The 27988-nt window shown below is 37.0% G+C and overlaps 1 protein-coding gene across 1 annotated transcript in view; it reads left to right on the top strand.

Annotated features, from left to right (window-relative positions):
• Positions 1 to 291: 291 nt before the first annotated feature.
• The window catches only part of SEPTIN7 (septin 7), a gene marked incomplete at its 5' end in the record, with an annotated part of 63762 nt that continues 36065 nt past the window's right edge, over positions 292 to 27988 (top strand). The window contains 2 exons of the mRNA XM_059819082.1: positions 292 to 318; positions 3258 to 3360. Coding sequence (XP_059675065.1) covers positions 292 to 318; positions 3258 to 3360 — 130 coding nt within the window. The remainder of the gene's footprint in view (positions 319 to 3257; positions 3361 to 27988) is intronic.

Genomic DNA, 27988 nt, shown 5'->3' with positions numbered 1-27988 from the left:
GAGATCATGTAGTGTATTATCCTGAAATGAAGCTGTCATGAGTATGAAACAATCTAAATTAAGGTTACATAAACCACTGTATGCTAAGCATACTAGATTAAAAGTATTGTGGGTAACTTTGGTCAAATGTAAGTAACTTTTTCTTTCCTTTTCTTTCTCTCCTCACACCACCCCTGTTTCTCTTTCTGGATTGCTGCTGCACCTGCGTGGACTCGTTGCTGCAATGGTTCAAATTCATCGTTTTGAATACTTTTCGATGTATTCTATCGGTATCTTCAACACTGGAAATGATGGAAATGTGTTGTTTACAAAGTAGCTGTAAGTATTACTTTGATAAGGATGTATTACAGCTATTGTGGAAATAGAAGAAGCGTTAGGGTTTTAGTAAGTGAACTGAAACTGAGCTTAGGTAACAGCTCGTTGAAAATCAGGAAGGGATAAAAGTTAAGGGGAAGCTATTGTAAGTATTAGAAACATGAGATCTCACCTGGCACAATGATCAGTACAGTGGAAGTCAGTGCTTCAACAAAAAAGGTAATGAGTAACTTCCTTTAAAAGCTGTTGTAAGAATTTAAGAAACTCAATTCCTAGTTTGTGTCAGTTTGTTTAGAAGTAGCAAGTTATGAACAAATGCAGCTGTTTAAAAATCAGTATGTTGAAAGCTTCAATTTTAATTGGTATACCAGAAATCTGAATCTGGCATCCAACTTAAGTTTTTTAAAAGGCTCTTTCCTATGGAGTATAAATGCTCACATTAAATACAGCATTAATGCCAAGTGTAACACTTCATACACCTTTCTGGTTAGTAACATTTATATTTCATTATATAAAATTGTAGATATAATGCTGTAGACCCACTTAACAGAGCAAACAACCCACAAGTTGCCATCTATTCTTGTTTAGCATTTCATATGCAGTGTTCTTAAAGTTTTTAGTAGTAAAACTATCCTAAATGTGGAGCTATACGTGAAGGGAAGAGAAATAAAAATAACTTACAACAAGAATTACATGTAGACCCATTCTTTTATGCAAAAGAAATATTACCTAAATTTAATGAGGGGTGAGCTGTTTCTGGTAAGCATGACATACATTAAAAGGTATGTAGGCATTAAAAGATGCAGGTGGTTGACAAGTAGAACTATAAGGAGTGTCTGACTGTGATTAGATATTTTACATCTGGTAGGATGAATAGCAACAGCATATTCTTAATAGTTATTAAGAACCTGCACTGTTAAGGAGCTCTTTAATATCTTAAAAAGAACCCACCTGCATGTCATGTAATACCTCTGAAGCATTGGCTCCTGTTCAGGGTTTTAGATTGTCATAGATTGTATTCCTCACATTTAATTGGAGGAATAGATTGGAAAAGTAAAACAGGCTTTGGATTTTTAAATTCCTGGCTGATTTTTTTTAATCTTTTGAAACCTTTCAGCTGAGACTATTGCTGCACCAAAGGCTGATATTGAAACAAAAAGCATCTTAAAAAAAGCATTTCTTGATGACACAAGGCAAACATTCCTGCATTTAGACAAGTAATAACATTTGTTGCATTGTGTGTATTTGAGCTTGAAACTGTAACACCTAGCTTTGCTGGCTATCATTAGATGTTCCTCTCTTACTCTGTATGAGTTAGTAAGTTTAAAGATAACTGCCTTTTTTAAAACTTGAAGGAGAATTGATGCAGTGTATTATCACTAAATGGGAGCTGATACTAATTTGCAGTAGGATTAAATCTATCTTTTTCAAAGTAGTCCTTCTAAGTTTGGACTTTCAGAAGTATTTAAATTTGATGGCACCAGTATGTGTTTGTAGCAGTGTAGCATTGCTTGAGACTAATGGTTTGTTTGCCAATGGAGAAATTAGTTATGTGACTTAAAGCAGAGAGTCAATTCATTGACTAGAGCTGTTGGATTGCAAAGAAGCTAGTTCTTGCATTCAATGCTTTAAAAGGGATAGTGTTTTTATATCCTTGCAAGGAATGTTTGCTTTAATGAAAAAAAAAAAAATTTTAAACTCTAGGAGTCATTACAGTAGTAACTTCATTCTGTCAATTTTAGAAAAAAACATCCAAATAAGCATGAGTCAACCACATACCAAACTTAAATTAACATTAATTATCCCATCCAGAGAAGTTGTGAGGCGATAGTGCCTGTAGTAGAACAGATTTTTTTTTTCTAAATTATTTCTTACAATTCCTCTATCCTCTTGAAGATAATCTTAGGGAGGGGAATTTAAACTTGTAGACAGCACTTCAGCTCTATGGATGTAAATAACTCTCTCGAGCTCTGAAATTGAGGTAGGATCAGATCACATCCTCTCAACTGTGGATGGACATGAAGCCTAAAGGCTGAAGTCATTGCTCCATGAGAAACAGTACCTTGTGTTGCTTTAAGTAGACAGTTGTCTCTGAAAGTATTTTTCAGGTTCTCTGTAGAAGAACTAAACTGTCTTGTCTCATAAGACAATCCTCAGACCTGCTGTGATATCAAACACGTTTCTAGGATTCTACTGGAAGAGCAGTTTAAAAGTAGCATGGCTGATCTCTTGAGGATCGCCGGGTTTAGTACAGTGAGGGAGAAGCATTTTAAACACCTTCAACATTTCCATTAATGTGGTGAGAAGAAGTAATTGCTAACATCCAGAATTCTCCTCTCTTTTCATAGTAGGCAATATTTTGAATAACTACTTCACAGTATAAGGCAACTGAAGTTTTGCCTTTATGGAGGGTTTGTTGCAATGCATGCTGCATTAGTGTAGATGTAGATTTAACACGAAGGCCTCCAGTTGTGTGACCCAGAAATAGAGGGCATCAAGTTAGTCCCCATCATACTGGGGCAGTACCGTGACTCTTGTATGAGTGTAGCTTTTTGTATACTCCCAACTTGCCTGTGTTTCAAATGGGCATTGGAACAAAGTTGATTGTATTTTAATCTGTTTGCACTTGTACACTCTGGTGCTCGCATAGTTGTAATCTGGTAATTGTACTTGCTCAAAATGCTGTTAGCATAGCTAACTTTCTGTGCCAGTCTTTTGGCTATCCAGTCAAAAAAAAAAAAATCGATTTTTCTTATTTATTGTTGCAGTTCATTGCACTGTTTTTGGTGTAGACAGCTTAGGTTGTTGAGAGTTTGGGTAAATAGCACCTTTCTACAAATGTGAAAACAAGTGAACATTAAAATAACTAAAAAAAAAATACAAGAGAAGTAAGAAGTTACAAGCTTTTCTTTTGACTTTTTTCTAAATATCTCTTGCCTTAGCAACAGAAGAACCTTGAAGGATATGTGGGGTTTGCAAATCTTCCAAATCAAGTTTACCGGAAGTCTGTGAAGAGAGGATTTGAATTCACACTCATGGTAGTAGGTAAGTTTCTTCCTTTGTTTTGAGTGGTGATCATTGGAAGTATATTGACATAGTTCTTAAAATCTATGATGATGATGTAAATATGTTTTGCATGACCTCATGAGAAAATACGAATCTTCCTCTTCTAGACTGTTAAATCTAGCGTGCTTAAAAAGAACATGTTGTCCTATATGCAAGTAGATTAGGATGAGAAGAAAGAATGAGAACTGTATAGTTCATACGGTCTAAGAAAAAAGTTTCTTGTGGATCTAGTCTAAAATGTGACTTGCAAGTATGACATAATAGAAGCAATTTAAACTTGGATTTTTCATTTGAATAACAAAAGTAAACTGCTTTTACAGTTTTACATGGCAAACTGGGATCCAAAAGTAAAGCTGGAATCTTTCCTTGCACCTAACCAGGCAGCAGGATCCTGTATGTGCTGCACTTCTGTGGCCACAAAACTATGCTACAAAATGAAAGCTTTAATTTAAACAAACCTTTCTAGTTTGTATGGTTGCAAAGAAAACCAAATGTAAACAGCACGTTCCCTATGGACTACAGAGAATGGGAAGCTATAGTTAGTATGGATGAATAATGCTGTGCAGAACGGTTCATTTAGGCTTCAGAGATGACCCAAATTGTCATCTCTCCTACTAGGACATCCGATTTCCTTCCCCCCCCCCCCCCCCCGCCCCCAGTTTTGAGTACTGGTATGATAGTAGACATTTATTAAGGTTGGGTATATTTGTGTGTAACTGACACGTATACACTGGATATGTGACTCAGTTTTGACATGCTAATGGTTAAAATAATAATTTAAAAAGTGTTTTATAATAGCCAGCTGTCTTTGTTGATGTCTTCCTTTACCTTTTGTAATTTGGCTAGCTTGATAATGCCTTGATGATTTGTCATCAATATAATGGTTATCTTGTGCAGTCATTATGTACATGTAGCACGTTACATAATAGTACTATTGACGGAGTTAGAAATCAAGGGCAAATTGGTGAAAACTCATTGTAGATCACTTATAATTTTCTTTTGATTACAAAGTGAGTTAGAATTTTAAAATTTGAGGGTTGCTTTTTTCTTTTGGAACTTGATTACAGTTTCCTTTGTAATCCAGCATCCGAGTACATAGTTCATTATTTGGTACAAAACTGTTTAGTCTTAAAGTTTTGGTTTTCTCCTATCTACAGGAAAAAGGGAGGAGGAAGGGAGGGAACTTCTTCATAAAGTATTGTTCCAGAATGGGGTATAATTTGTACTTCCAAGTTTCATTCTCGCAAAAACCGTGTCACTTAAAGCACAAGTAGTAGATGTAGTGATGTATTAGAACTGAATAAAGTGTGTAAAATTACCTTGTTGTTCTTACGTTTGCCTGTAGTACTGTCTAACGCAATTGCACTTAGGAGAACTATAGAAAATTGTGGCCGTTGAGAAGAAAGGTTGGTCCAAAATTAGATTGAAAATGAGATGTTGATCAGAAGATTTTGTTACTAGTTTTACTTTTAATATTTTTGTAATTACTACTAAGACTTAATTCATTTGCATGTGGATTTGTGCTATTGTCTGGAAGTTTACTGGGGGAATTGGAAGTAGTTTTCTAAATTAAAAATGCATCTAATTCTCTCCTTCTAACCCCCAAGTATAGAAATCAGATACTTGAAAGTGAGTGTTTAAACAAAATGATGGCTGATCTTTTAGTACTCTAACATCTGGGGAGGGGCAGGGGAGAGAAGTGATTTTATTTGTGATGTGTCTGGTAATAGTATGCCCTGAAAAAATGTGTCTCTTAAATACGAAGATGAACTAGTTTGTCTGTTACTGATCACTTTTGTTGATAAACATTGTAATGTAGTGTGCGATTAGATTCTTAGAATTGTAATTATTTATTGCTGCATTAATTCTTTGAGATAGTGTACTCTGAGGTTTGAGGTCTTCAGCTGATGTTATGATACATAGTTCTGTAATAGTAAATGGAATTATCTATAATCTACTTGCTAAAACTTAAGTTTTAAAATATAGTGCTAATCTGTATATGGTCAGTGCTGACTGAATAAGAATACTGTACATATCCTCCCTTGGAGATATTCTAAAATACTCCTTTGCCTTTTCTACTACCAAGAATCATGCGTGCATGGCTGCCTTTTACTGTAGATTACACAATTACTAGTCTGCTGGCTATGCTTTATTTATAGGTACTTCAGTGTCAGTGTGTTACCTGTTTGTTCTGAAACAAAAAATGAGAAAAACAATGCTTGTTGTTGCTAAACAGGTACAAGGAAAAAAACAAATCATGTTTGGGATATGCGATCTCTGTGTCCAGCTATTTTCAGCTATCTGTGAGGCTTGATATTGCAGCTAATTATTTTGTATAGAACTATTTTCCAGTTGTGCATTTAGTCTGGAATTATCAGTTAAACTTAATAGATGTGCATAGTGTGATATCTGGCTTCTTTGTCTTGAAATGCGTAGTATAAAAAGTCACCGGATCAGTGTTTTGGGGGGGACTTGCCAATATGGTTGTACATCTGTACTGTCTGTTGTAAAATAATTCAGTCTTCAGTTTTAACTATGCAAGATATTTGTTGCTGAGGAAGTAGTAAGTACAGCATCCAACAGATCTGACATAGTTTTCAGTAAGAATTTTTGCAGGGAGATAGATCGGTTTGACAGAACCTTTCTTGTGCATAAAGCATGAATGTACTCCATAAAAAGCATATTCCCCAGGCCCCTGAGTTACTGTCATTGCCCTGGAGATGATGGGGATGCCCATAGCAGTGTGTGGTGGCTTCCTGTGCTTCTGTTGTGCCTGTGAAGTTGGAGAGGGGGCTTTTAAATTTGGGTGTGCGTAAAGCCAAGGTGTTGTTGAATAGCCTAGAGCATGGTTTCTGGAGCCGGTTCAGGACACAGGTGCTTCTTACCTGAGCTGATCTAACCTGGGTGGAGGCATTGCTGTGGAAGTGGCTCCATTTCAGCTATGTGGGCAGTGCTCTGTCCTGTAACTTGCTCTTTGAGTCAGGACTCAGTAAGATTACTTTATTTGAGGCTTATAATGCTAGTGAATGCTTTTCTGTAAATAAAGCTGCTAATTTCCAGGTGTTCTGGTATTCACAGTAAATGTAACTAAAGGGTAAAGTGTTTATGAACTATGCATATATAAATATGAAAAGTTGATGTTAAAGTATCCTTTTCATATTTAATGTTTTAAGAATCATTGAAAAGTAACCTTAATAGGAACAGAGGTTATTCTATAATATTTAGCCATAATAAGCATTTCAATGTTTCTATCTCATTAACTGTATTTATGTTTTCTCTAAGTTGTATTGTTTCTTTTGGTAATGTTTCTAAACTTTTCTTAAGAAACTGAAGACTGAGGTAGCCCTTTGTTTTCCTTATTGATCAGTTGTCATTGGACATTGATTTGTCTTTAAAATCTTCATGAGACAATGAATTTCATATTAGTCATATTCTAAAAGGCTAATCAGTAGTTTAAATCATGCTACTTCTGAAACAACTTGGTTTTGTAGAATAAAAACTAACAAGTGCCTCTTCTGAAGATAAGACATAAAGTAGGCAGAAATAAGCATTAAACTGAGCTTCATTCTTGATGCTTTCAAAAGAAGACATTTAAATAGTGGTTTAAAGAAACTAATTGTACGTCTGAAGTATTAAAGTTCACCAATGGAAAAAATGTCAAGTTTGCCTTGGTAGGATGCTTCCTTCATAATCTTATGTAATCTCTTCAAGTATAAGATAGTTGTTGAAATACTTGAACCCAACATAAATACTTGGTCTGTTTGAAATCCAAAGTGTATTCTCTGTATTTTCTGCTGTATAGGTTTTCTGGAAGAAAGTACATGCTTAAGTCAGATGCTTAAGAAAAGAAAACTTCCAGAAGTAATACTACCATGGTTAGTAGCTCACAGTTAAAGAAAACCTTAATTGTAAAATTGTAGTTATGTCTGTTTATTAATATAATTATACTTGTTTAAGTAGTGGGCGTGTGTTTTTGTTTTAGTGTAATGAGGTGTTGAACAAACAGAGTTGCTTTTCAGTGTGTCTATTTTCTAAACACTGAATCAGGAAATCCCTCTTTTGTTGTTCTTGTATTGAAATTACGCTGGTAACATGTGATTTGAACCAACACCCAAGTAGATGCAAAGTCATAATTTTTAAGAATTCTTTTCTCCTAGAAACTTTATGTATTTAAGAATAATTATTGGGGGTGGCTCTTCCTAGACCTATATACTTTAAGGTGTTCAGGCTTCATGAGCCTTGCTAGAGGTTGGACTCTAAAATTTTATTTTATTTTTATTAAATAATCTAATTTGCAAAGTGCATAACACTTACAGTTAAGTGACTTTCCAGAGGACCTTTCTACACAGTTCCTATTTCTTGAACAACTGTTTGGTAGCTTCAACTCTGAAAGCTGTTTTGCAACGTCTCCTATAGTAAATTGTCTGTTTTGTTTTCTAATTGTCACTTTAGCCGTGTAGGTCACCTGTAGATTACAATTTAAAGGAAATTGTCATGCAGTATTGTCATCGTGTTTCATTTGTAATTATATGCATACTCATGTTTTGGTTTAAACATGGCTTTTTGGCACAGACACAAAGGAAAGGGCTGTCTTTTGCAAGACTTGAAGTTATGTTAAAGAAAAAGCACATTCTGATTTTAAAACGCTTTTAATATTCACTGAAGAAAACTTGGACTGGCTTTATACTGGTATTTCTGGTGATGGATCATGTTCTGATTAGAATTACCCCTTTAATTTGCTCACTTTCTGGGTCAGATTATTTATCAAGCCAACCAGTGGTACCAAGTGCCTCAGATGCTCACAGCTACTTGTTCTTTGCTAGTCTGATGTTCTTCCCCCCAATTTTAAAGTCAAGAACAAAATCATTAAGCATATGGCAGGATAGGAAGAATAATTAAGTGAAAAATAACCTGTGGATCGGCAGTACAATTTAGTAGAAACTGTTTTGGGATGTTCCCAGTTCTTGTTGACCTTTTGTGATTTGAAATCCTCTTAATTAAGGTTTCTGTAGTGTCCCTACTACCACAGTATCTGAGTATGTGTTTGGCCTTCGGTGTGACCTTCATACTTGGCTGCGTAGGATCAGTGAAGTATCGTTGCTGGGTATTCGTTGCCTAACTTTGCCATTATTTTAGAGTCCTCTAGGCTCTACTACCATACAAATCTAGTTTAAATTAAAACATGCTTTCTTTTAGACCTACTGGAGGGGGAAAAAAGTGAGTTTTGACCTTTCCAGTCAGTTCTTAGCTTCCCTGGGCTAAATTGTTGCGTTATCAGTTATGGAGCTTTTCCTCGTGTATACAGTCGAGGTGTACACTGGCATACATGTCTTAAAAAGAAAAACTGTATTATGGAAAAGAACTAGCAAAGCCTTTTTTATTTCTTGAATGTGTCCTGCCTCCTTTTGTCCTGTAACTTCACTTCTTCAAAATACCTCAATTCCTCTAATTCTCTCATCCTCTGAAAACTGTCACGTGTTCCATGCTACGACTCTGGCTGCAGCCCTTTTTGAGTTACTTGTGTGATGGCTGACTGCCTGTCTGCTCCTGCTGTGCCAGTGGGCTAGGGCCAGGTTAGACAACATGTTCTCAGTTCCCAGGATGCTCTTTCCGTAAAGAAGAGTTGTGGTCTGGATTCAACTGTTGTGTAGCAGGTATGGCTCCCTTAAGAAACTAGATTTAAAAAAAATTTTTAAAAACGGATTTTAAGTTGCAGGTGTTCTGTTTACAGGGTTATGAGGTTTCAGTGAAGTACAGAAATAAGAAAGGTTCTTTGAAGAATTTTGTAACCTTAAAAAAAAAAATACTGTGTTTCATGTTCTGGTTCTGTGGATATGTGTTCCAGTGATGATGTCTACAGAGTATTCAAATTGATAGCTTAATACTTGTACGTGATGGGGAAGCTGAGGCAAAATATGTTGAATTCAGGAGAGCTGGCATAGATAAAAATGAAAGAAATACAAAACTGGTGGAACTCAGAAAGGATCCAGGGTATTCCTAGAGATGACACAGTCTTCTGGAGTAATCTTTATTGATGGAGTAATGTCTCACCAATAGCACATCACTCCTTTTTGTGGAAAGGTTTTTTGAGAAGGCAGAGTAGATGAACTCTGAAGATCTTTCTGTGGAGAAGAAGTGAAAGGGCAGTAATCTAACAGTTTACTTGCCTGCAGTGCATGGTTTTCCACTGAGTTACCTTCAGGTGAGAGCTTGAAGTACAGATTCATGTGACTACTTGGCTTCAATTAGAAAATGTCTCGTACTTCTTTGTTCGTAGTATGGGTGGGGGGTTTTCCTTTCTTTTTCTCTTTCTTTTGTAACACAACAAAAGACAGTTTGCAGTATGCTTGCTGCTCTTGCCTCTTCTGTGTTATTTTCCTGTGCCTTTTTCTAGTCTTGGGGAAAAGAAACCTGCACAAAGTCTAAAACCTGATGGAGAAGGAGAAACTTTTTACAGTGTATTATTGTTGAAACTGAGTGGTGGGGACAGTCAGTTAATCTATCTATTTGACCTTATCTAGAAACCATAGCTCTCCAAATACTCTCACAAGTTGCTCATAGTGTAGTGGTTTTTAAACACTCGATATGAAAAAAAAAATTTTTATCTTAATTTTTGTTAAGCTCATTTTAAACATTTCTCTCACTGTGCAATAGCTTAGACTTGTACTGAAGGATGCTTAAGACTCTAATGATCAGAACTGAAGCTGGTATTTAAAAATACTGCTCTTCAATTCTCAATTTTTCATTGTTTGCAACTACAACATTAGAGTTGTAGTGCTTACTGGACAACTTTTAAAGAGCCTGTGGGGTTTTATTTTCTTAACTGTTTGGATGCAAAGCTTCTTGAGTAGGTTATATGAAAGCCAACTTCAATATGGTATCTCTTAGTGGATGCTTGCTGTCATACTAATCTTGAGTCCTGACAACTAACCTTGAGTACCAAGTATTATTATATTAAAATACTGCTTTGAAAAATTAAGGAAAAGTTTTGTAAAGCTTTGGTGGTTGTATTTAAACTAAACTGAACTGTTTCTTCTGTGGCAGCATTTTGGTCAGTCTAATTTCTCTTTTAAAATTCTTTGTTGGTTTCCTGGCAAAGGTTTTCAAAGGAAGAGACTTCTACCTAAGTGTGTGGATGTGAACCCATAATTTGGCACAAATCTGCCTGTAACCTAATTGGCTTTTATTTCTTTAAACAAGTGATGATTCTGTTGGAAACATTTTCTTTTTTTCCATTTCATATATAATTTCTTTGTCAGTCTCAACAAATAGTATGAATTCTTTTACTTCTATCTGTATTTAAAACTGGGTCTCTAATAGGTGAATTCAGGGAATTTCATGAAAACCATCTAATGAGACACTATGCTCTGCATTGTGTAGGTGTCATCTTTACTGTCGTCTTTTAAGCTTTGTGGAGTTTTTCAGTACTTACCTACATAATTAATCCTGTCACGGTATTAGCTGTCTTCAGGCCAGTGTGTTGCTATGTTTCTAACTACATAAACATTTTTGCTGTAGGTGGTTTTTCTTATCCTAGCTTACCAGTTTTTCATTTTATTTCTAAACATAAATGTCCTTGCTGATTTTACATATCTGAATATGTGCGTACATGCACACAAACACACAGTTACTATGTTGGTATTTTATATATTACAGTATGCTTGTTCATTATGGTGAGATCCCATTTGAACCTCGTCCTTGTTCCTGTTGGTGACAGGATTGTAGGTCACAATTTAACTGAAATGAATGAACCTGTTTATTTGATACTAGAGTAAGATTAATGAGTCACTGCATGACGTTCTAGCTATGCTTTTGTAGGTGCTCAGATGTAATGGTGTTTAATGTGTGAACTTAAACACATCTTAGAGAAGGTACCTAACTAATGGATATATTTTACTTCTTAAATTGGTTATCAGGTGGCCAACACTTGTTTTGATTCTACCCTCACAAGTCGACAGATTGGCCTGAGCTGTTACGGTGCATTGGTAGGGTGTGAGCTAAATGTTGCACATCTTGTAAGCAATGACCTGTTAAAAGTCACACTACTACCGTTTCCAGTTCCTTAGCCCTGGATAATCAGGTGCCAGTTTACTGCAGGCCTATTTTGGGGGCCATCTTTGCTACAAGGCCGGAGCGAGATTCAAAGTAGAAGTCAGTTTTTTTGTATAGATAAATACGATATATGAATTGAAAACTGCTTTTTTTCTTTCTTCCTGTTGGCTGAAAATGTTAGTCTTGCCTGCTGTATCAAGAAATGCTGACAATTTCATGAATGAATAGGTTAATATTGTAACCAAAGTGATATTCTTGGATGGAGTATTTGTGGTCTAAATATCCAATTGTAGTAAAGCCACTGTGACCCATTAAATGTGACTCTTTTGACTCAATATGCATGTTTTCCCTCTGGCGGATTTTGCAATAGTCAGTTCAGATCTTCACTGTGAATCCATTTGAAGCTGTTAAATTTTGTTCCTTTTTCCAGTGTTTTTCCGTATGTAGTATGGCTATTGCACACCACTATTTCATTTTGTTTTTCGGATGTTTTTCTGTTGAGCTTCTGAGCACATAGACTGACAAATTAGAGTTTATACCATACTCTTGTTTAGAATTTCTTTTATTAAAGAGAACGAACATGTTCGAAGAAGAATTTTTTTCTCACTTCTATTCTGGTGTTGCAGTCTGTTTTTTCCAGTCATTCACCATAATACAATACTTAAGGTAGACTATTCAGACTTATCAGTGGTTGGAGGTGAGAGAGGTTGCTGAAGCTGACTGTTTTCATCAAATTAGTTTTTCTGTTTAAGTTCTTGTCAGCCTTTACCTACAGTGAAAAATTGGGATGGAAGTAGTTTTGTTAGACCTACCAAGAGCACAAATGTAAGAACTCTTATACCCTATCTTGGAATGTTTCTGTCAGTGTTGATATAAGCTGTATTAAGTGTGTAACGATGCCATTCAATGTAGTTCCTTCCCTCTATTAAGCTTGAAGTGAGAGTTTTTTGGGGGTCCTGACTTCCTAATTTCAGTGATACGAAGCCAGAACTGCTTGTGAAGTTTCGACTTCTGTCATTGATGAGGCTTTAAGCCAGAAATTATGCTGACATCTTAGAACCAAAACTACAGGTGTGTCAAAGCTGATGCAAAATGCATCATTCTGATACTTCTTCTCATGAAACTTAGGCTAAACAAGTGTTCTTTATGGGGCAGATGTTTCTCCAGAAGGGCAGAAACAGTCTGTGATTTAAGGGAATTAAACTCTTGGCCTTCCACAGAATGAGAGGCAATGCAATGGAAGGACACAAATAAATGCAGACCGGGTAAGGACAGCAACTGTCAGTCCTAACAGCATCTGGCTCTGGTATTTTACTACTTGGGATGCATGAAGTGGTGGTGCTTTCTATGTAAGGTGACAGCTTGCTTATTTGAAAAGAATGTGAAGCATTCCCAGGTGGTATCTCTAGCTGCAAATAGCAGTGCTTTTTAAAATAGCAATTTTGCAGTCTGAAGTCATTATATGTTAAGTTTTGAATTTGTGGGCTAATCCTGAATCTTGTGTCCATTTTCTATTGTTAAGTCAGTTAAAAATAGTAATTCGGTGATCTGAAAGCAGTTGTTGGATGTCTGTGGAGTGCTTTGCAGTACAAGTTAATGAGCATTGTGTTAAAATGAAGAACTGTGAAACAATCCACTGCTGAAAAATGTAATTATCAGATAAGCAGTTGGTGACACTTAATAAGCTTGAATGGCATGGAGCAACAAAGGGAATTCATTGCACACATGCATCAATTATTATTACGGCCTTGATCCATATTGCCCACGTCTTCTGTCTTTCAAGATAGAAATACTATGCTTTGTATTCAAAAGCATGGTAGGGAACCGTGTGTTTTAGAAGCAAGTGACATCGATCTTCAGTTTGTTCCAGTGTTTCGGAACTTGCTGTCCTTGATCTGTTCTCATTTAAGACCTGTATTTTTTGACCTTAAATGTTACTTGCCAGTGATAGAACAAAATATTATGTTGTTCTACTGTGGTGGTAATGCCTGTTATCAAGGTTTTGGTTGTCGCCAGTCAGACCAACGGTTCACTAAATTAAGGGATTTTTGAACTATTGCACCAAATGTAGTTGGATTTGTATTATTTTGGAATAATCTGGGTTTTTTGTTACAAATGAGGTAATCTCAGGAATATTCTGAAGTTGTCTCATGAAAGATCTGAATGGTTTACCTGTGATATAATATTCTGGTAAAGAGCTAGTTGAGCTTTCATCTATAAATACCTCCTCAAACCCAACGATGTAAATCTGTAAAACATTTACTTTTATCTGTATTAAACTGTGATCCATTAATTTGCTTTCACAGCTACATGATTTTTCTGATGAGGAGATACTGTTAAATTTTCTGTCCCATGCTGCAGTTAAAAGGGAGCTGTAGGTTTTCTGAGAGTAAACTTTTTTTGTTTGTCTTGAAAGTCCTCAATTCTCTTTTACCATCTGTTCTTGGAAGTTTATTGTCAGTTTCCGGTTATTTTTCCTTCACTGTTTTCCTTATTAGCTACTTACACCTGCCATTGATGAAGAGGATTTGGTTTGTTTCTGTTTTTCACCCCAAGAAAATGCTTTACATGACAAATAGCACAGTATGTCAAAGAGGCCTTTGAGCAATTAATGTAATACCCTGAAGTAAAAATACCATTGTCTTCATGTAGGATGGCACAACTAAGTAACAGAAGGAGCTCTTTAAAGGACCTGAAGACAAGCTTGACTTTGAACATCAGTTTTCTTGGGTCTTGGATAACATGTGGTGGTGTTTTTCTTAATGACCTGTGGAGAGGTTAGCAACATAAAACAGTGTCCAAGTTTAATTGTAACTATTTTTAGGGGGATTTCCCTTCGGAACTTACTACATTTTGGTCACCAGAATTCTAATTTTATATCTCCAAACTTCTGGCAAAAGACTCAGGGAATGTAGAAACCTTTGAGATGGTTGCATGGGTTTGTGGCTAACCATTCTTTGCTCCCAGCAACAGAACTGAAGTTGTATCATCTCTTTGTAGATGTTGTATCATCTCTTTGTAGATGTTGTATCATCTCTTTGTAGATGTTTAGTGTATGACACTCCTTGGTCTGAAAATGCCAAAGGTAACCTTGTTAGTATGAGTCTTCTGATGCAGAAAGAAATAGCGTTAAACAAAATCCTAACCACCTTGTTTCTATGTACTCTGGAGCCTGTGTGAGGAGACTAATGCAGAGATTAGCCTGAGCAAGATGAGTGAAGTCTCTTGTCCCACACCCCAAGTATGTTCCACAGCACTACCATTTGTGGGCCATTGATTAACTTTAGTGAAACCCTAGCGAAGTCAGACCTTGAAGAGCATGGTCTTGCCTGCTATACCAAATCCCCTCCTGTATGTAGATTACGGTATCAATAAAAATAGCATTTTACATTAACTTGTTCTGTAAAACTGTGCTGGAATTTTTCCTTTTTTATTCTTTTATGGTCTGGGATGCTTCGGTATGTAAAATTTTTATTTGAATTATTATTTCAAGGGTATATTTTTGTCTCCTACTTCTTCCTGAGTAGTTGAGGCTAAAAAACTAAACCAGTTACCACTGCAGGGAAATGTCGTCTGTCAGTGATTTTGCAAAATCAGTATCTGCTGCTGCTACAATACAGGTAGAGCTTAATCCAATAATGCACATTACTTATTAATTCACTTAATAGAGTAACACAGACTAGTGGTTGGAAAACTAAATTAATGTACTTCTCTTATGAGGAAATACACACTCTATTTCTGAAATGCAGTTCTTGCTCTGGACATTTTTGTCCTTTTACCTGCTGTGGTTGAACTGTTTACTAGTGGGGTCACTCTATGATCAAACACTTTTAGTGACTGGATGCAAAGAAATGGGTTGAGACTTGGATGACTGGGGCAGATTTTAGCCTTAAGTATTCCTTGAACTGGAACAATTTGGCTTGAATTATCACAGCTATTTCAGTCTATACAATAAGTAAAAGAACGTGAATTTTATACTCTGTTAGACTGTGGTTTGAACTGAGGGCAGTGTCCAAATTTTTATCTGACTGTGAATTTATCGCTTTGGTCGATTTATGTCAAATGGCAAGCGTTCAGGAAGTATTTTATGAACTTTGCAGATACTTGGACTGTTTGAGGTTCTACTCAAAACCAACTTGTGCTTTAAGTAACAACAAAAGCATTTATTTTGCAGCTAACTGCAAAACATTTTTATACACCTGTCTAATTAGAAAGGAGTTGATACCTACAGGTTCAAAACATCAACTGTACTATATAATCACCAGACAAACTTGTAGGCAGTATATATTTATATCTCTCTTCTTGTCCCTCAGTTTTGGCACTCTTCTGAAGTTTTCTGTCTGTTCTTTTGCTAAAATTAAACTTAATTTCTTAGAAGTAATTTGCTTTTAGGGAACAATGTAGAATGATGTAGTTGTATTTTCTAATGCCTATTAAATTGTGTTGAGTGGCTGACTGGGATCAGGCAAGGATATGGACAGCAGGGTAAGTAGAAAATACAGGAAATCAGAAGGAGGGTCAGCATAATGACATACCTGGAATCATGACATGGTACTGATTTGGAGAAAGCAGGTATCTGTAAAGATGGGTGAAGAGTTCTTCAGCTGTGTGCCTCCTCCAGTTTCTTGTCTGTGCATCTACAGAGCTCTTTTAAAAGGCTTCAGAATAGCCCCCCTGCTAATAAGTGTTAAGCAGCCATTTCTTGCTCAGAGTTTGTGACTAGCTGAAGTCGGTGCCTTTAATTTTTGAGAAATAAATTTTGAGTTTAATAGCATCAGGACCTGATTGTAGATGATGTTTGCTTTTTCATTTACTAGTTGTAACTTCTCACAAGCCCATGTTGTTAAGAGGTCAAAATAAAAATCTCTATCAACTAGCGCCATAAACTTTGGGAGATAAAGGGTATTTCAAGGAAATATCACTGCTTGCTTGCATGCCTATTTACAGAATCATGGAATAGTTCAGGTTGGATGGAATCTCTTAAGTCATCTGGTCCAGTCCCTGTTTGAAACACTTTCATGTGCTTTTTCTTGGGCATCTGCTTTTGTCCTCTATCAGGAGGAGGATATTGGGTTAGACAAAATAAGCTGGGTCCCATTTTGAAGTCACAGTTTATGAGCATTTCAGGAAGGTGCTGGTATGGAGCACTTGGTCAGACCAAGGTTCTAAGTTCTGTTTATAGCTTTTATTGAAAAGGCTTATTGAATTCTTTTAAAATGTTAGTGAGCAATTGCCTGACTTTATGCTCATGCTGAAAGAGCAGTTGTGTTTCAGGCTAGATTTTTTTATTTTGCTTTGTACTTGGGGTCACACTTGATAGTGGAGTTTTCTGAAAGGTCTTTTGTATGTTACCTATGGCTATGTAATATCTGGGGAAGCAATGTAGATTTTAAGTGGAGGAAGGCGAGGAAAAAGCAAAATCCTGAGTTTGTGCTCAATGTCGGTTCATATTTCTATAGGTTATTTTATTGCTGTACAGCACTGTTTGGAAAGCCAAGAGTCAAATCCAGCGGGACTATCCTGCTGATGTTCACTGTACAGTCATATTTTAATCCTGTAGGTATGGTAGAGCGTATTTGGTCCAACACATGCACATGTCATATTGAATAAATTAATGTATACAGTGGTCTGGTATCTGTTGCATTCTTGAACTTCTGATGAAACATATGCTCTCCAGTCTGATTATTGAAATTACTTGACAAATGTTTCTGTCAAATCAGTTTGTGATGTTAACTTGATAGTCCAAGTGTTTCCGGAGACAGACAACATCATAATCTAGAGATTCATCATATGGATGAGATGCTGCATAGGGTTCTTTATCATTCAGCTTTCTCATTTTACCATTTAGGTAATTTCATTTTGCCTTAAAAAAGGCTGAACTACAAAAATGCTTTTATACCATTTCAATCTTTGTTTCTGTAGAAGATCATGTATGACTTTTTAGTTAAATTGTGCCTTGATTGTATTTGTGCTTCTGAGTATGGAAGATCAAGGGCCATATCTTACATGCCTTTCTACCTGTTTTGTTCAAGCTGCTGTGTCATAGCAGTACTGTTGAGTATATTTAGCATCCTTTCATGTCCAGTAAATTGTAGAGATCTTGTTTCTGATGTTTCTGGCTGCAGCTTTTTTGTTGATGTACTTTGGACCCTTTCCAGAAGGCTTTTTATTACTTACTGTTCAAAAACATCTTTAGCTCTTTCCACATATTCTAACAAAGTGACTGCATGTGTCAAAACATATGTATAGCTTCAGAGTTATTCTGCTTCCAAAAGCAAGCAAAAGCTGTGGTTCTTTGAAGCTATTCTGGGAGAAAGTGAGGACTTGTTATGTTGGGTGTGAAGGTGGGAAAGAACTAAAAGGGAAGGTGAAAAGACAAAGCAAAGTTCTTGTATTGCTGCTTAGTCTTGAGATGTAAATTTTGATTTGCAAAAATAATTAGTAATTGAATTTCCATGGATAAAAAGGTGGAGAAATGCGACTGGGACAGGTATTCCTGCTGTGTACTGCCCTCTTGGTTCCAATCCCACAGTTCAGATTTAGCACTGGGTGCTGCGGAAGAAGTGGAAACTGTGTGGCTGGCTGCTGCTAAGGTAGGCAGGGACAGCAAGAGAGCTGTACTTCATGGAGAAGTTTCCTTGGTCAGATGTGCTAACAAAGGTGAATGTCTGTTCAGCCTCTTGCCTCTGATCTTTCTTTGAGGTGACTGAAATCCTTGTAAATGAAGATAAGAGGACACATTGGAATCATGCAGTTGAGAGAAGTGGAGGTGGTATACAGTGTTCTGCTAAAACGTTAGGATAAGTGAGTTGCCACAACACGGTTTGTTACAAAGCAGATCTGTTAGGGGAGGCTTGTTGTCTGGCTGGCTGAGTCGGGTGGGTACGGTGCCTAGGACATTGTGCGTAGACGCTCTGTTCAGAATGAATGCGGTTGCCGATATTCCGCTTAAGCTTTTGGAATTGGTCTCAATATTGTATCATGAGGCCTTTTTATAAGCGTAAATTCTTCTCCGTAGCTCTTTCATCAGAAGCGCTTTTGCCCTTTTTGTTACATGTGAGCTCACTGGGTGTTTCCTCTTGAAGGCTTACATGTGTTTTGGTCCTGCCCTTTCTGTCATCAAAGTATCGCTAAATACATCCGGTAATCCTTTGGGTAACTTTTTTTTTCTGACTTAGATGATTCGTGTCTAACAAAGACATACACCTTAAAGGTTAAGTGCAGAATTGGTTCTTGCACAGATGCGGTGGTCCATTATCATGCTATGGATCTGTTGACTACTGCCATTCTGAAAGATTTTCTCACTTTTTGCCATGTAGCTTGTTGAGAAGTGGGTCAGTTTACTGGTTTCAGTGAAGGGTGTTTGGCATAACACTTTAATCTGAAGTCTCCATCTAAAACTATAGGTCATAACAAATCAGCTGCATCCAGAACAGAAGATCATACTGGTTTTACTTTCAGAGTCCAGTATGACTGAAAAGAATGCAAAGGAATACATGGAAGCTATTCCTAAGCTCTTTGCCTTCTTCAGCTATTTTGAGACATTTAATTTCACTCTAAGCTAGTTACAGAGAACTTCAGTATAGGAGTATGGATTTTATATTTTTTCATAAACCTGGATATGGAAATTATGATTCTGTGTTTTGGCTGTTTTTCTAAGATTCTTGCGAAGTAGCAAAGAAAACTTTGAATACTTCATATAAAAAAAGGTTCCCAACAAAGTATAAGTTTCGCTAAAATGCAGTAAAATTTTACCTTTTTTATTTGTGTGTATAAGTTGCTGTGTAATGCTGTTTCTGAAAGGTAGTGTGGGGTTTTGGTTTTTTTTTTTTTTTTACAATGTCTGTATTCCCTGTTGGCCATATTTTGAGTTTCTGCTTAGTGACTATGACTTGTACTACGTTGATAATTTAACTTCAAGCTTGTCGAAACTACTTGAGCTTGCCTTTCAGAATAGGCTTCTTAATATCTTGGTTCTAAGTCTGCTAATTAGTAGTTAGCATTGGTCATAAATCAAAACTAAGTACTGTTTGTGTATGCTATGAACAGGATGAATTAATAGAGCTTTCTGTCTTGTTACATGCGTGTTTTTCTTGGCATTTTTTGTTTGAGGGTATATGAAATGTAGTAGTTGTTTAATGTTGATCCTTCTCAGTTCAATGCACTGAAGTTCTAAAATAGTATTTTATCTATGCTTTGGGTCCAGCAGTGCTTTTGGAAAGAAGGGAGTGAAAAAGATAAGGACAACTTTAAAGCTGCAGTGGTGTGGGGATTTTTGTTTTGTTCTTCAGTAGTACTGATTTATTTAGTTTTTACATAAAGCTTGTATGCTAAAAGGTTCTCAAATGTGTTGTTTTTCATGAAGTCTTATGAGATCTGGTGCATAATAACACATTCCAGTTAGGAGTATGTTTGCTGCATACTGTGCCATCCTTCATTTTCAGAACTGTAAGGACAGAGATTGCATTAAGTTTCCTCCCCTATGATCCAAAGGTGCTAAATTGATTTTCTTGTAAGACATTCATATATACTTGCCAAAATACTACTCAAAATAGCCTAACCATATTCTGCAGCTTGTTGCTGCCTGGGTCAATGAACTAACGTTAGAATTGTAAATAAAATGTATTCAGTGGGTTATGAAATCTGAGAGTAGGAGCATGGTTGCAAAAATTGCGTGTTTTTACTTAGGCTTTTTCAGGTTTGTTTGAGAGGAATTCCTGAATAGAAGGTTGAGAGAACTAGTTTCTAGTCCCTCTTTGATAGTGGAGTCAACTGGTTGCTCCCAATAATTACAGTCCACTTCCAAGGCACCAACGTTGTTATAATTTTCAGCTTTGGCTCTGGAAGGGGGAGCGTCTCTGCTATTCTGTGTGAATCCTGCTGCCTCAGTTGGCAAACCACCACCGTGTTTTGGTGCGGCCGGCGAAAGTGGCTCTTGACTCAATGTGGGCTGCTTTAGATAGTCTGAAGGGATGAGGACTAAAAGTACTGTTCTGCTGTAAATGAAACAATGCTTCTGCACCTGGAGGGAAAAGGAGTAGACAGACCAACAGCAAGGCTCTGTGTAAGGAAGCTGGAGTCCCAAAGCATTAATACAGATGTATATGAAATATAATATAAGGAAAAAACTGTTTTGGGTGTGTTCCTCTCTTGGTTGGAAAAAAGCTTACTTCCTTACTCCCACCCCTGGGTGTGGGAAGACAGACCCTTAAGTTTTGAGGAAAAGGGGAGAAGGGAGGTTTGTTTCCTTTCTGGATTGAATATAAATTATACCCCTATAATTAGATAGTTTATCTAGGAAAAAGCTTTTAGATAACTAAGACCAGCAGTGATCATGAAAAAGAGCCCCTTGAGACTGGGGAAGTATGAGTGCTGTTTTTTCCCCATACCTTTTGCCTGGCAGCAGAACACTTGGTGTTCTTCCTTACGGGTGCAAGACATGGTGATCATGCTGCCTGTTATCAGATCCCTTTTACTCCACCACCTCACTAGATGACACTGGGACCTCTTGAAGAATTGCAAAGGGTGTCAAAGACTAGAAATGTCATGTAACTATATAGATGCTGTTCTTGCAAAATTTTTACAGGATTGTTTGACTTTCTCTCCCTGGGGGACAATGTAAATAAGGTTTTTCTATTCTACAGTTGGTGTTAGTTGGCTGATTAGTTAGCACAAGTGTTACTGGCTAGCAAGTCTCACTTGTGTTTCTGGTCTGGCAAAACAGTGTGCAAGATAGTTGGATCTACAAGGGAGTCTTAGCTCTGAGCTTAATTCCATTTTTTGAAGTGAATCTCCCAGTTCCCATTTACTGGATTTTCATTCACATCGTGGGGCAGCCTGGCAGCATGTGAACTTGATTTCTTTCAGAAAAAATACTAAATCGGAGGATTCTGTCAAGGATTACATGTAATAGGGTCCATTTGCTAATCAGCATTCAGTCTGACTGCCTTGAGGCTTACACCGAGGACCTTTTCAGGAAGAGAGAGCGGCAAGAGGGCTGAAAGAGGAACCTGCGCTAACTGCCTGGTAGGAAGTGACGGACACTGGTGTCTAGAAAACCAAAGTTGGTTTTGCCAGTTATGGAACAACTTGTACAATAATACATAAAACTTATAAACACTTTCGTAAGTATATACTTGCAATTAAGCCCATATTAACTGTTTACAAATGAAGACAATTTTTCTGAGCATAGCTGTTGATCCAGTAAAAGCGTAAACATGGCCTTAGGTGTGTAGTCAAGTCTTAGTTCCTGTAGTACAACTTTTTATGCAAATTTTGTAGTGTTTGGCTTTTCTTGTATGTAGGAAGTAGTTCATATTTTCTGTGAAGTGATGCTAATTTCTTTAAAAGGAGAAAAAGAAGCAAAGTGTCCAGGAGCAAGTTTTAGAATTCTGGGGGTTTTGTGTGTAGAAACTCTGAGAATCCATAAAAGCATGTGACATATTTAATGTGCAGGCTGTAAGCTGCAACTTAAACATTTCAAGTTAAATTGGATTAGCCAGAGTAGTTCTGACTGCTTTTTACTGATAGATTGCTTTGTCAACTGTTGCAAACTTGTCAGTGGTAAAAGCTTCAGGCTTATTCATCTTAATTCCATAAATGTCGAGGTGTTTAGCAGAGACAGGTAGCACCTGAGGGTCTGCAGTGGGGTTGCTGTGTTTGCTTTTCCTAATGAGGAAATCAGCAGATAGTTCTGTTTCCTCTTTGGATGGTGGGTTTTTAATGATATTCCTCACCCTGTTTGTTCCCATTTGTGACATTTGAAGATGGTCAGTTAAACACTGAAGAAGCACGCAGGAACATAGGTATGGTATGTCTGTAGTAGACTTGAGGGGCTTCCAAACGTTTGCTGAGTAAAGGCCAATAGTTGTAATGATCTTTTAAGATTAGGAAATTGATCCTAACAGCAAAAAGAAACCAGTGAAAATCTCTTTAAAATATAGTCACTAATAAAGATGTGACCAAAATTTTTTGTGCGTCTATACAAATGCTGTGAAATCAATGTAGCTTTGAGCAAATCTGACCCGATTTGAAATAACAAATTTAATGCTAAAGAGTATCTTGTATCTGCTATCAGAAGCACTATCACTGAAAATGGCTTTTATATGTCTTCCTGTGCTGCAGATGTTGCTGTTGTCCGATCACTTTAAAGACCTTAATATAGCTCTTTATGGGCAATTTATTTTTTAAAATTATTTATTTAAATATCTGTACTTTGGGACTGGAAAAAGCCATCCAGGTCACTGTGGCCTCCCTCACTCATGCAATGAAGCCTTTAAAATTAAAAAACACCACGTGTGTCATGCTTTGTCCATCTTTGTCCATTCCCTGCCCCCCTCCCCAAACAAACAAACCAACCCCAAAAAAACCAACTTTGGCATATGCTTTTTGCTGAAATACCTTCAGTAGGCCTGGTACAAGGACTTCAGGAGTGGCTACTTGAAATACTTTATTTTTCAAAAAGTATTTCAACTTAAATCTTTATTGCATACACTTTAAATTACTCCTTTCAGAATCATAACTAGGTATATTTTAAGAAAAAGTTTGACCCAGAAATATGCAAACTTTGTCCAGTCCTTCAGGATTGTTTTAAGCAGCAGAGAAAACACAGCTTATGGTCATGATGGGGCGAGGGGAAGCCCTTAGATTTAAGAGACAAGATTATGCAGCTCATTCTTTTTGCAGGGGGCTAGAGGCAGGAGGATGCTCCTTTTTCTAGTAATTAGGAAGTTAGCTAATAGAGAAGGATTTTTTTTTAATTTTGAACTTACCTGTATAGTTGAAAGAAAAAGTACAGCATCTTAATAGAGGTTGCAGTGCTGCATCTCCGACTGAGGGGGTGGAGGATGTTGTGAAATGTAACTGGTGGTAAAAGTAGCAAGTTATGTCTGATTATGGTATGTTGGTCATTTCAGCACCTGAATTATCTCTGGAGCAATTTAGGCCTATGATTCAAATGAAGCATTATGAGAGAAGAAAAAAACAACTTCATGGAAATTTGTAAGGAAAGATGATGTTTTGCAGGGGTGGTAGTGACAACCTTGATCTTTATTTTAAACAAATAGATGAATTTAGTTCAAACTGTAAAGAGTAGTTAACCTGAAACACATAATGTAAAGAGGAAGTTTGCTGTGGTTGTTCATGGTGAGTTTATTTTTGGAAGGAATATTCTTGGGAGAGCAGAGGACTTATTGATGTACACTGTAACACAGCTCGGTGCAGCAGAGATTTTTTTGCTGAAGTCTGAATCTTGCCTAAAACCATTTTCCACAGCTTTGATTTTTCTGTAGGACTATTTCAGTCCAGCATAATTGAATGCTGGGGTAACTAGTACTGCTCTCCTGGTATGATACTTGATTTAGGACTCTGTCCTTGCTTTCTCTCCGATTAGTCTGCATGGCTTAAGTGCTTCGCTGTTGAGAAGTTGTGTTCAGAAACAGTGTAGATTTGGGCTGCCTACGCATAGCTACCATTTTCAGATATAGCTAGCAGATTATTTTTCAATTTTATTCAAACTTCCTTATACTTTTTGAAGACTTTCCAACTTTCTCTTCTCCAAGTTCCCCTCATCCCAACCCCAGGTTTTCTGTTGGTTCTGGTGTGTGCTTGCATGCTGCTTTACCTTCTCATGAGTATTGATGTTTGAGACACCTTACAGTGCAACATTACTAAATCTGCTGGCTTCATCCTTTTAATTCCCTGCCTTTTAGGCTGCTTCTTTTAGGCCTTCATTTTTGTGATCTTGACTTGGCTGTTGTCTTGCCTTTACTTTTGAGAACAGAGTTCCTGATAACACTATGGATATTCAAGTACAAAAACTTGCCCTGTTTTTTTCATCATAGTAAGTTTGAATTAACTGATGTTATGGAAACTATAAAAGTTCCCCCCGCCCCTTTTACAAGGATGTTGTACTACACAATGACCTATTTTAGCTGTAGCATTTGGAAGCAGCTAGGAAGAGTCCAGACTAGCATCTTCCTTTTCAAAAATCTTAGAATCAATGCAAATTCCTTGGCAGTCACAGCCTTAGCCATGACCCTCTTTTGCAATTCTTTACCTCATCTGACTGCTTTTTTTTCGTATTGATACCAGTGAATTTCTTTGACACGACTCTTTTTCCACCGACCAATCTCATGCAGCAAACTGCCTTTTTCTAGTCGTCTTTCGATCATTTTAATGTTGGTAGATCTGTAATGTGACCAGCATGAAGTTACCACTGGAAAATAACTAGAGCTGCTGTCTCCAAGATCGCTGATTCCTTTGGGAGGTTTCCCATTGGAACATGGCAAGGACGATTAGCGTCACAGATGTTAATGGATAAAACACTGTACAGAAAACCACTTTTTTAATGTGGCAGTGGAGTCACTATTAGACTTGTTTATTTCAAGGTTTGCAGTTTTTCTCGTTTTTTCTAACTTTTCAGTCATTGCACATCTTTAAAAACTGTAAAATTTAAATGAGTATTTTCATTTCAGTATTGTGTACTTGTCAGCGTCTTTTCCCAAACCAGGTTACAGTGACTTTTAGGAAAATGAGACTTGAGTACTTTTTGTTTGCTGGGGTGGGGGTGGGGAACCCCAACCAAAAACTTGAAGGGTTTTCTTGCTTAATGAAAAACAGAACAAAGTGAAGGGGAAAAAATTAAACTCTGCATTCCATATGTGGTTAGCCTTTTTTTGACTAGTTGTTCTGTAGAGCTTTTTTTACTGAGTCGTCTTTTTTTTAGATTCTGGAATTCCTTTTTCACACTGTTTCTTAATACAGTGGACAACCTTTTGGAGATGCTTGAATAGGAAAGTTTGGTTGATGTAGAGGGTGTCACTTGCGTAAATAAGAGTATGGAACTGATTCACCATAATTTTTAAGTACTTGAAGAGGCGTACTGGCCTCAGTGGCATTTATGAAGTGTCATTCTGGTTTAATTAGGAAAAACTGTGATCCAACAATAGCAGCTGTTCCTCTAGGCTGAAGTTCAGATTTTAACCTGGCCTAAGTCCCTGCTGCTGCTGAAAGAACTAATAGCACTAGGCCCAAATGGCAATAATTTGGGCCAAACTAATAGCACTAGCATGCGAATCCAGCTGGAGAGTTTTCTAGGAGCTCCAAGGAAGGTTAGTCTTCAGTCAGTTTGCAGCATGGCAAAAGAAAAATCTTGTGTTGGCATGAAGAAGGGGTGGCATGGAGGCTGGGGTTTAACTTGGTTTTTTTGGTGGCAGTACTGGTTGATATGACAGTGAGGTATTTGTCTCAGAAACTTGTCAAAGTGAGCCTCGGTTGCATTGAAATAATGTTTGCTTTTGGCTAAGAATCTTCAGCATTGTAATTACTAACTATACTGTGGTGGTTGTAATGAAGGATCTATGTTTATGCCTGAGAGAGTTTTACTTAAGAATTTTAAGATTTCTATAGTTGGAAGAGCAGCTTATCTTAAGGATACCTTCATACTAAAAATACTAAATGAAGCTATGTACAAGTCAGTCTTGGAGGATGTGATTGAAAAATATTCCTAGATACATGTTTAAAAATTGTATTTTGTGGATTCTGTATGTGTCTGAAATTAAGAGCTCAGGGGAAGCGCACAACCTGTAGCACTGCTCAGCTGAAGTCATGCATCAGATTGGCTGATGTTAATGGATGCATAACTCTACACTTTGGCGACATGCTTTTGAGTTGACACTTTTTTGAAATACTGGTTGTTGCAGCTGCCCAGTGTGATGTAGGGTGAAGGCAAGTCTTTGTTCTTTGTCTTAAAAAGAACAACTTAGTTTTGTAAATGACACATCATTTAGCATGCTTACAGTCTTGGCTTTAAATCAGTTGTTTAGGATGTGTGTTTCAAATGAAACATTTGCGGGGTATGGAAACGTTATTTGTATATATTTTCAAATGACTTCCCAAGTTTTTATTAAATGGGGAGCTTTCACATATGTTAAACTGTAAATAAATAACTACATATTAATCAGATATATCTTACTTGGACTTCCATGCATCACTGAAGCTTTTCTTAAAAAGTCTCACTAGTAGAATCACTATCTCAGTATGAACAAGTATATGAGATACCACTTACAACAACAAACTTGAATAGGAATCTGACAATTACCCAAGCAAGTTCTTAAAGATGGCACGTGAGGAGTGGGAAGCTTTTTGCTGTGGGAGAGCAACATGAGACTTTTTCAATTCAGATTTTGAAGTTCAGATAAAATGAAAATCCATGGTACTGCAAAGGTAGTATCCTCATATTCTAACTTACTGAATGTAGAAATTACTAAATATTTTATGTGCTGCTAGCCCTACAAAAGCAAGTAACTTTAAAATGCACAGTGAAACTCAGAGCCTTAGAGTAGCATAAATATTGAAATAGGAGATGAAGTGAGATTTTTGTGATATTTTACATTTAAAAGGCTAATTTAAAGGAATACTGTTACGCTGTAGTGGAGGAGAAATTGCAAGATTTCTTTATTTTTTTTAGGTCTTGGAAGCATACAGTCCTGACAAAAATGTGGAATATATACAAAGTTGCTAATTTAGAGAAAACTGACTATTGGCAAGTATTTATTCACCACTTTTCTGCTACATCAGTGCCAGGCATAGCAGAAACCAATAGCTGAGCACTCAGCAGATGTTGAGAGAGAAGGGAGGATGACAGATTTTCACTAACTTACCAAGTCAGTATTGTGGTTTTTTTTATATTGCATTTGACTGAATGATTTAAGAATTTATGTGAGAAAATACTTTAAGAATTATGTTTTGTATTTCTTTTGCCTAAACTTACTGCATATCATCCTCACCTTCTGTAAAGGACAAGCCTGTGACTTACCCGATTCTGCGTCCTTGGCTCTGGGCTGTGTCCTCCCTAGCTGGCAGGAATACCAGAAGGAGTCCTGGTCCACCTCCCGTGTCTGTCCTTCAAGCTCATCCACTGCAAAACACAGCAAGCTCACTAGGCAGGTCTTAGGATATCACCTTATCAAACCTATCTGTTTTCCTTTCAGCTTTGTAAATGTATGCTTCTGTTGTTGGCTACAAAAGTGGCTCAGTTTTCCTCTAAGTAATTATTAGAAAACTAAATAGTGGTGGCAGCAATTTGGAAGCAATGGCTTAGCACTTAAGCAAAACAGTTCTTCTCTCCATATTAAAAGGGTGTAGTCTTGACAACACAAGCTTATTCCAGCCTACCTCAGCCTTTGTTAGAGATAAAGTACCCATTTTTATGACTACAATGGAAGCTGTCTTATGGAAACAAAAGCATGTAACCGCCCCCAAGTAATTGAGGTATCAAATTTGTGTATTTTGTCAAGGTTGCTTAGAAGTGGCAGCAGTGTATCCAGCAAAGCACATCTCTGCGATCTTTTCACTCCTTGTTTGACTTAACACTACATCAAATATTGAAAAGCAGAATTATCCTAACTTGCAAATGGCATTGCCCTAACTTTTCATTCCTCATTGCCCCCAAAATAATACCACTGGGGTAAATTTGCAGAACTCTATCACGCTAGTTGTAACTTTCTCATGCCACTTGTGCCAGCTAAGTGTCTTGTCCTAACATAGTTTCCTT

The sequence above is a fragment of the Gavia stellata genome, chromosome 6, assembly GCF_030936135.1.
Source record: "Gavia stellata isolate bGavSte3 chromosome 6, bGavSte3.hap2, whole genome shotgun sequence".
Taxonomy (NCBI): domain Eukaryota; kingdom Metazoa; phylum Chordata; class Aves; order Gaviiformes; family Gaviidae; genus Gavia; species Gavia stellata.
This window is presented reverse-complemented; position numbering and strand designations above follow the sequence as displayed.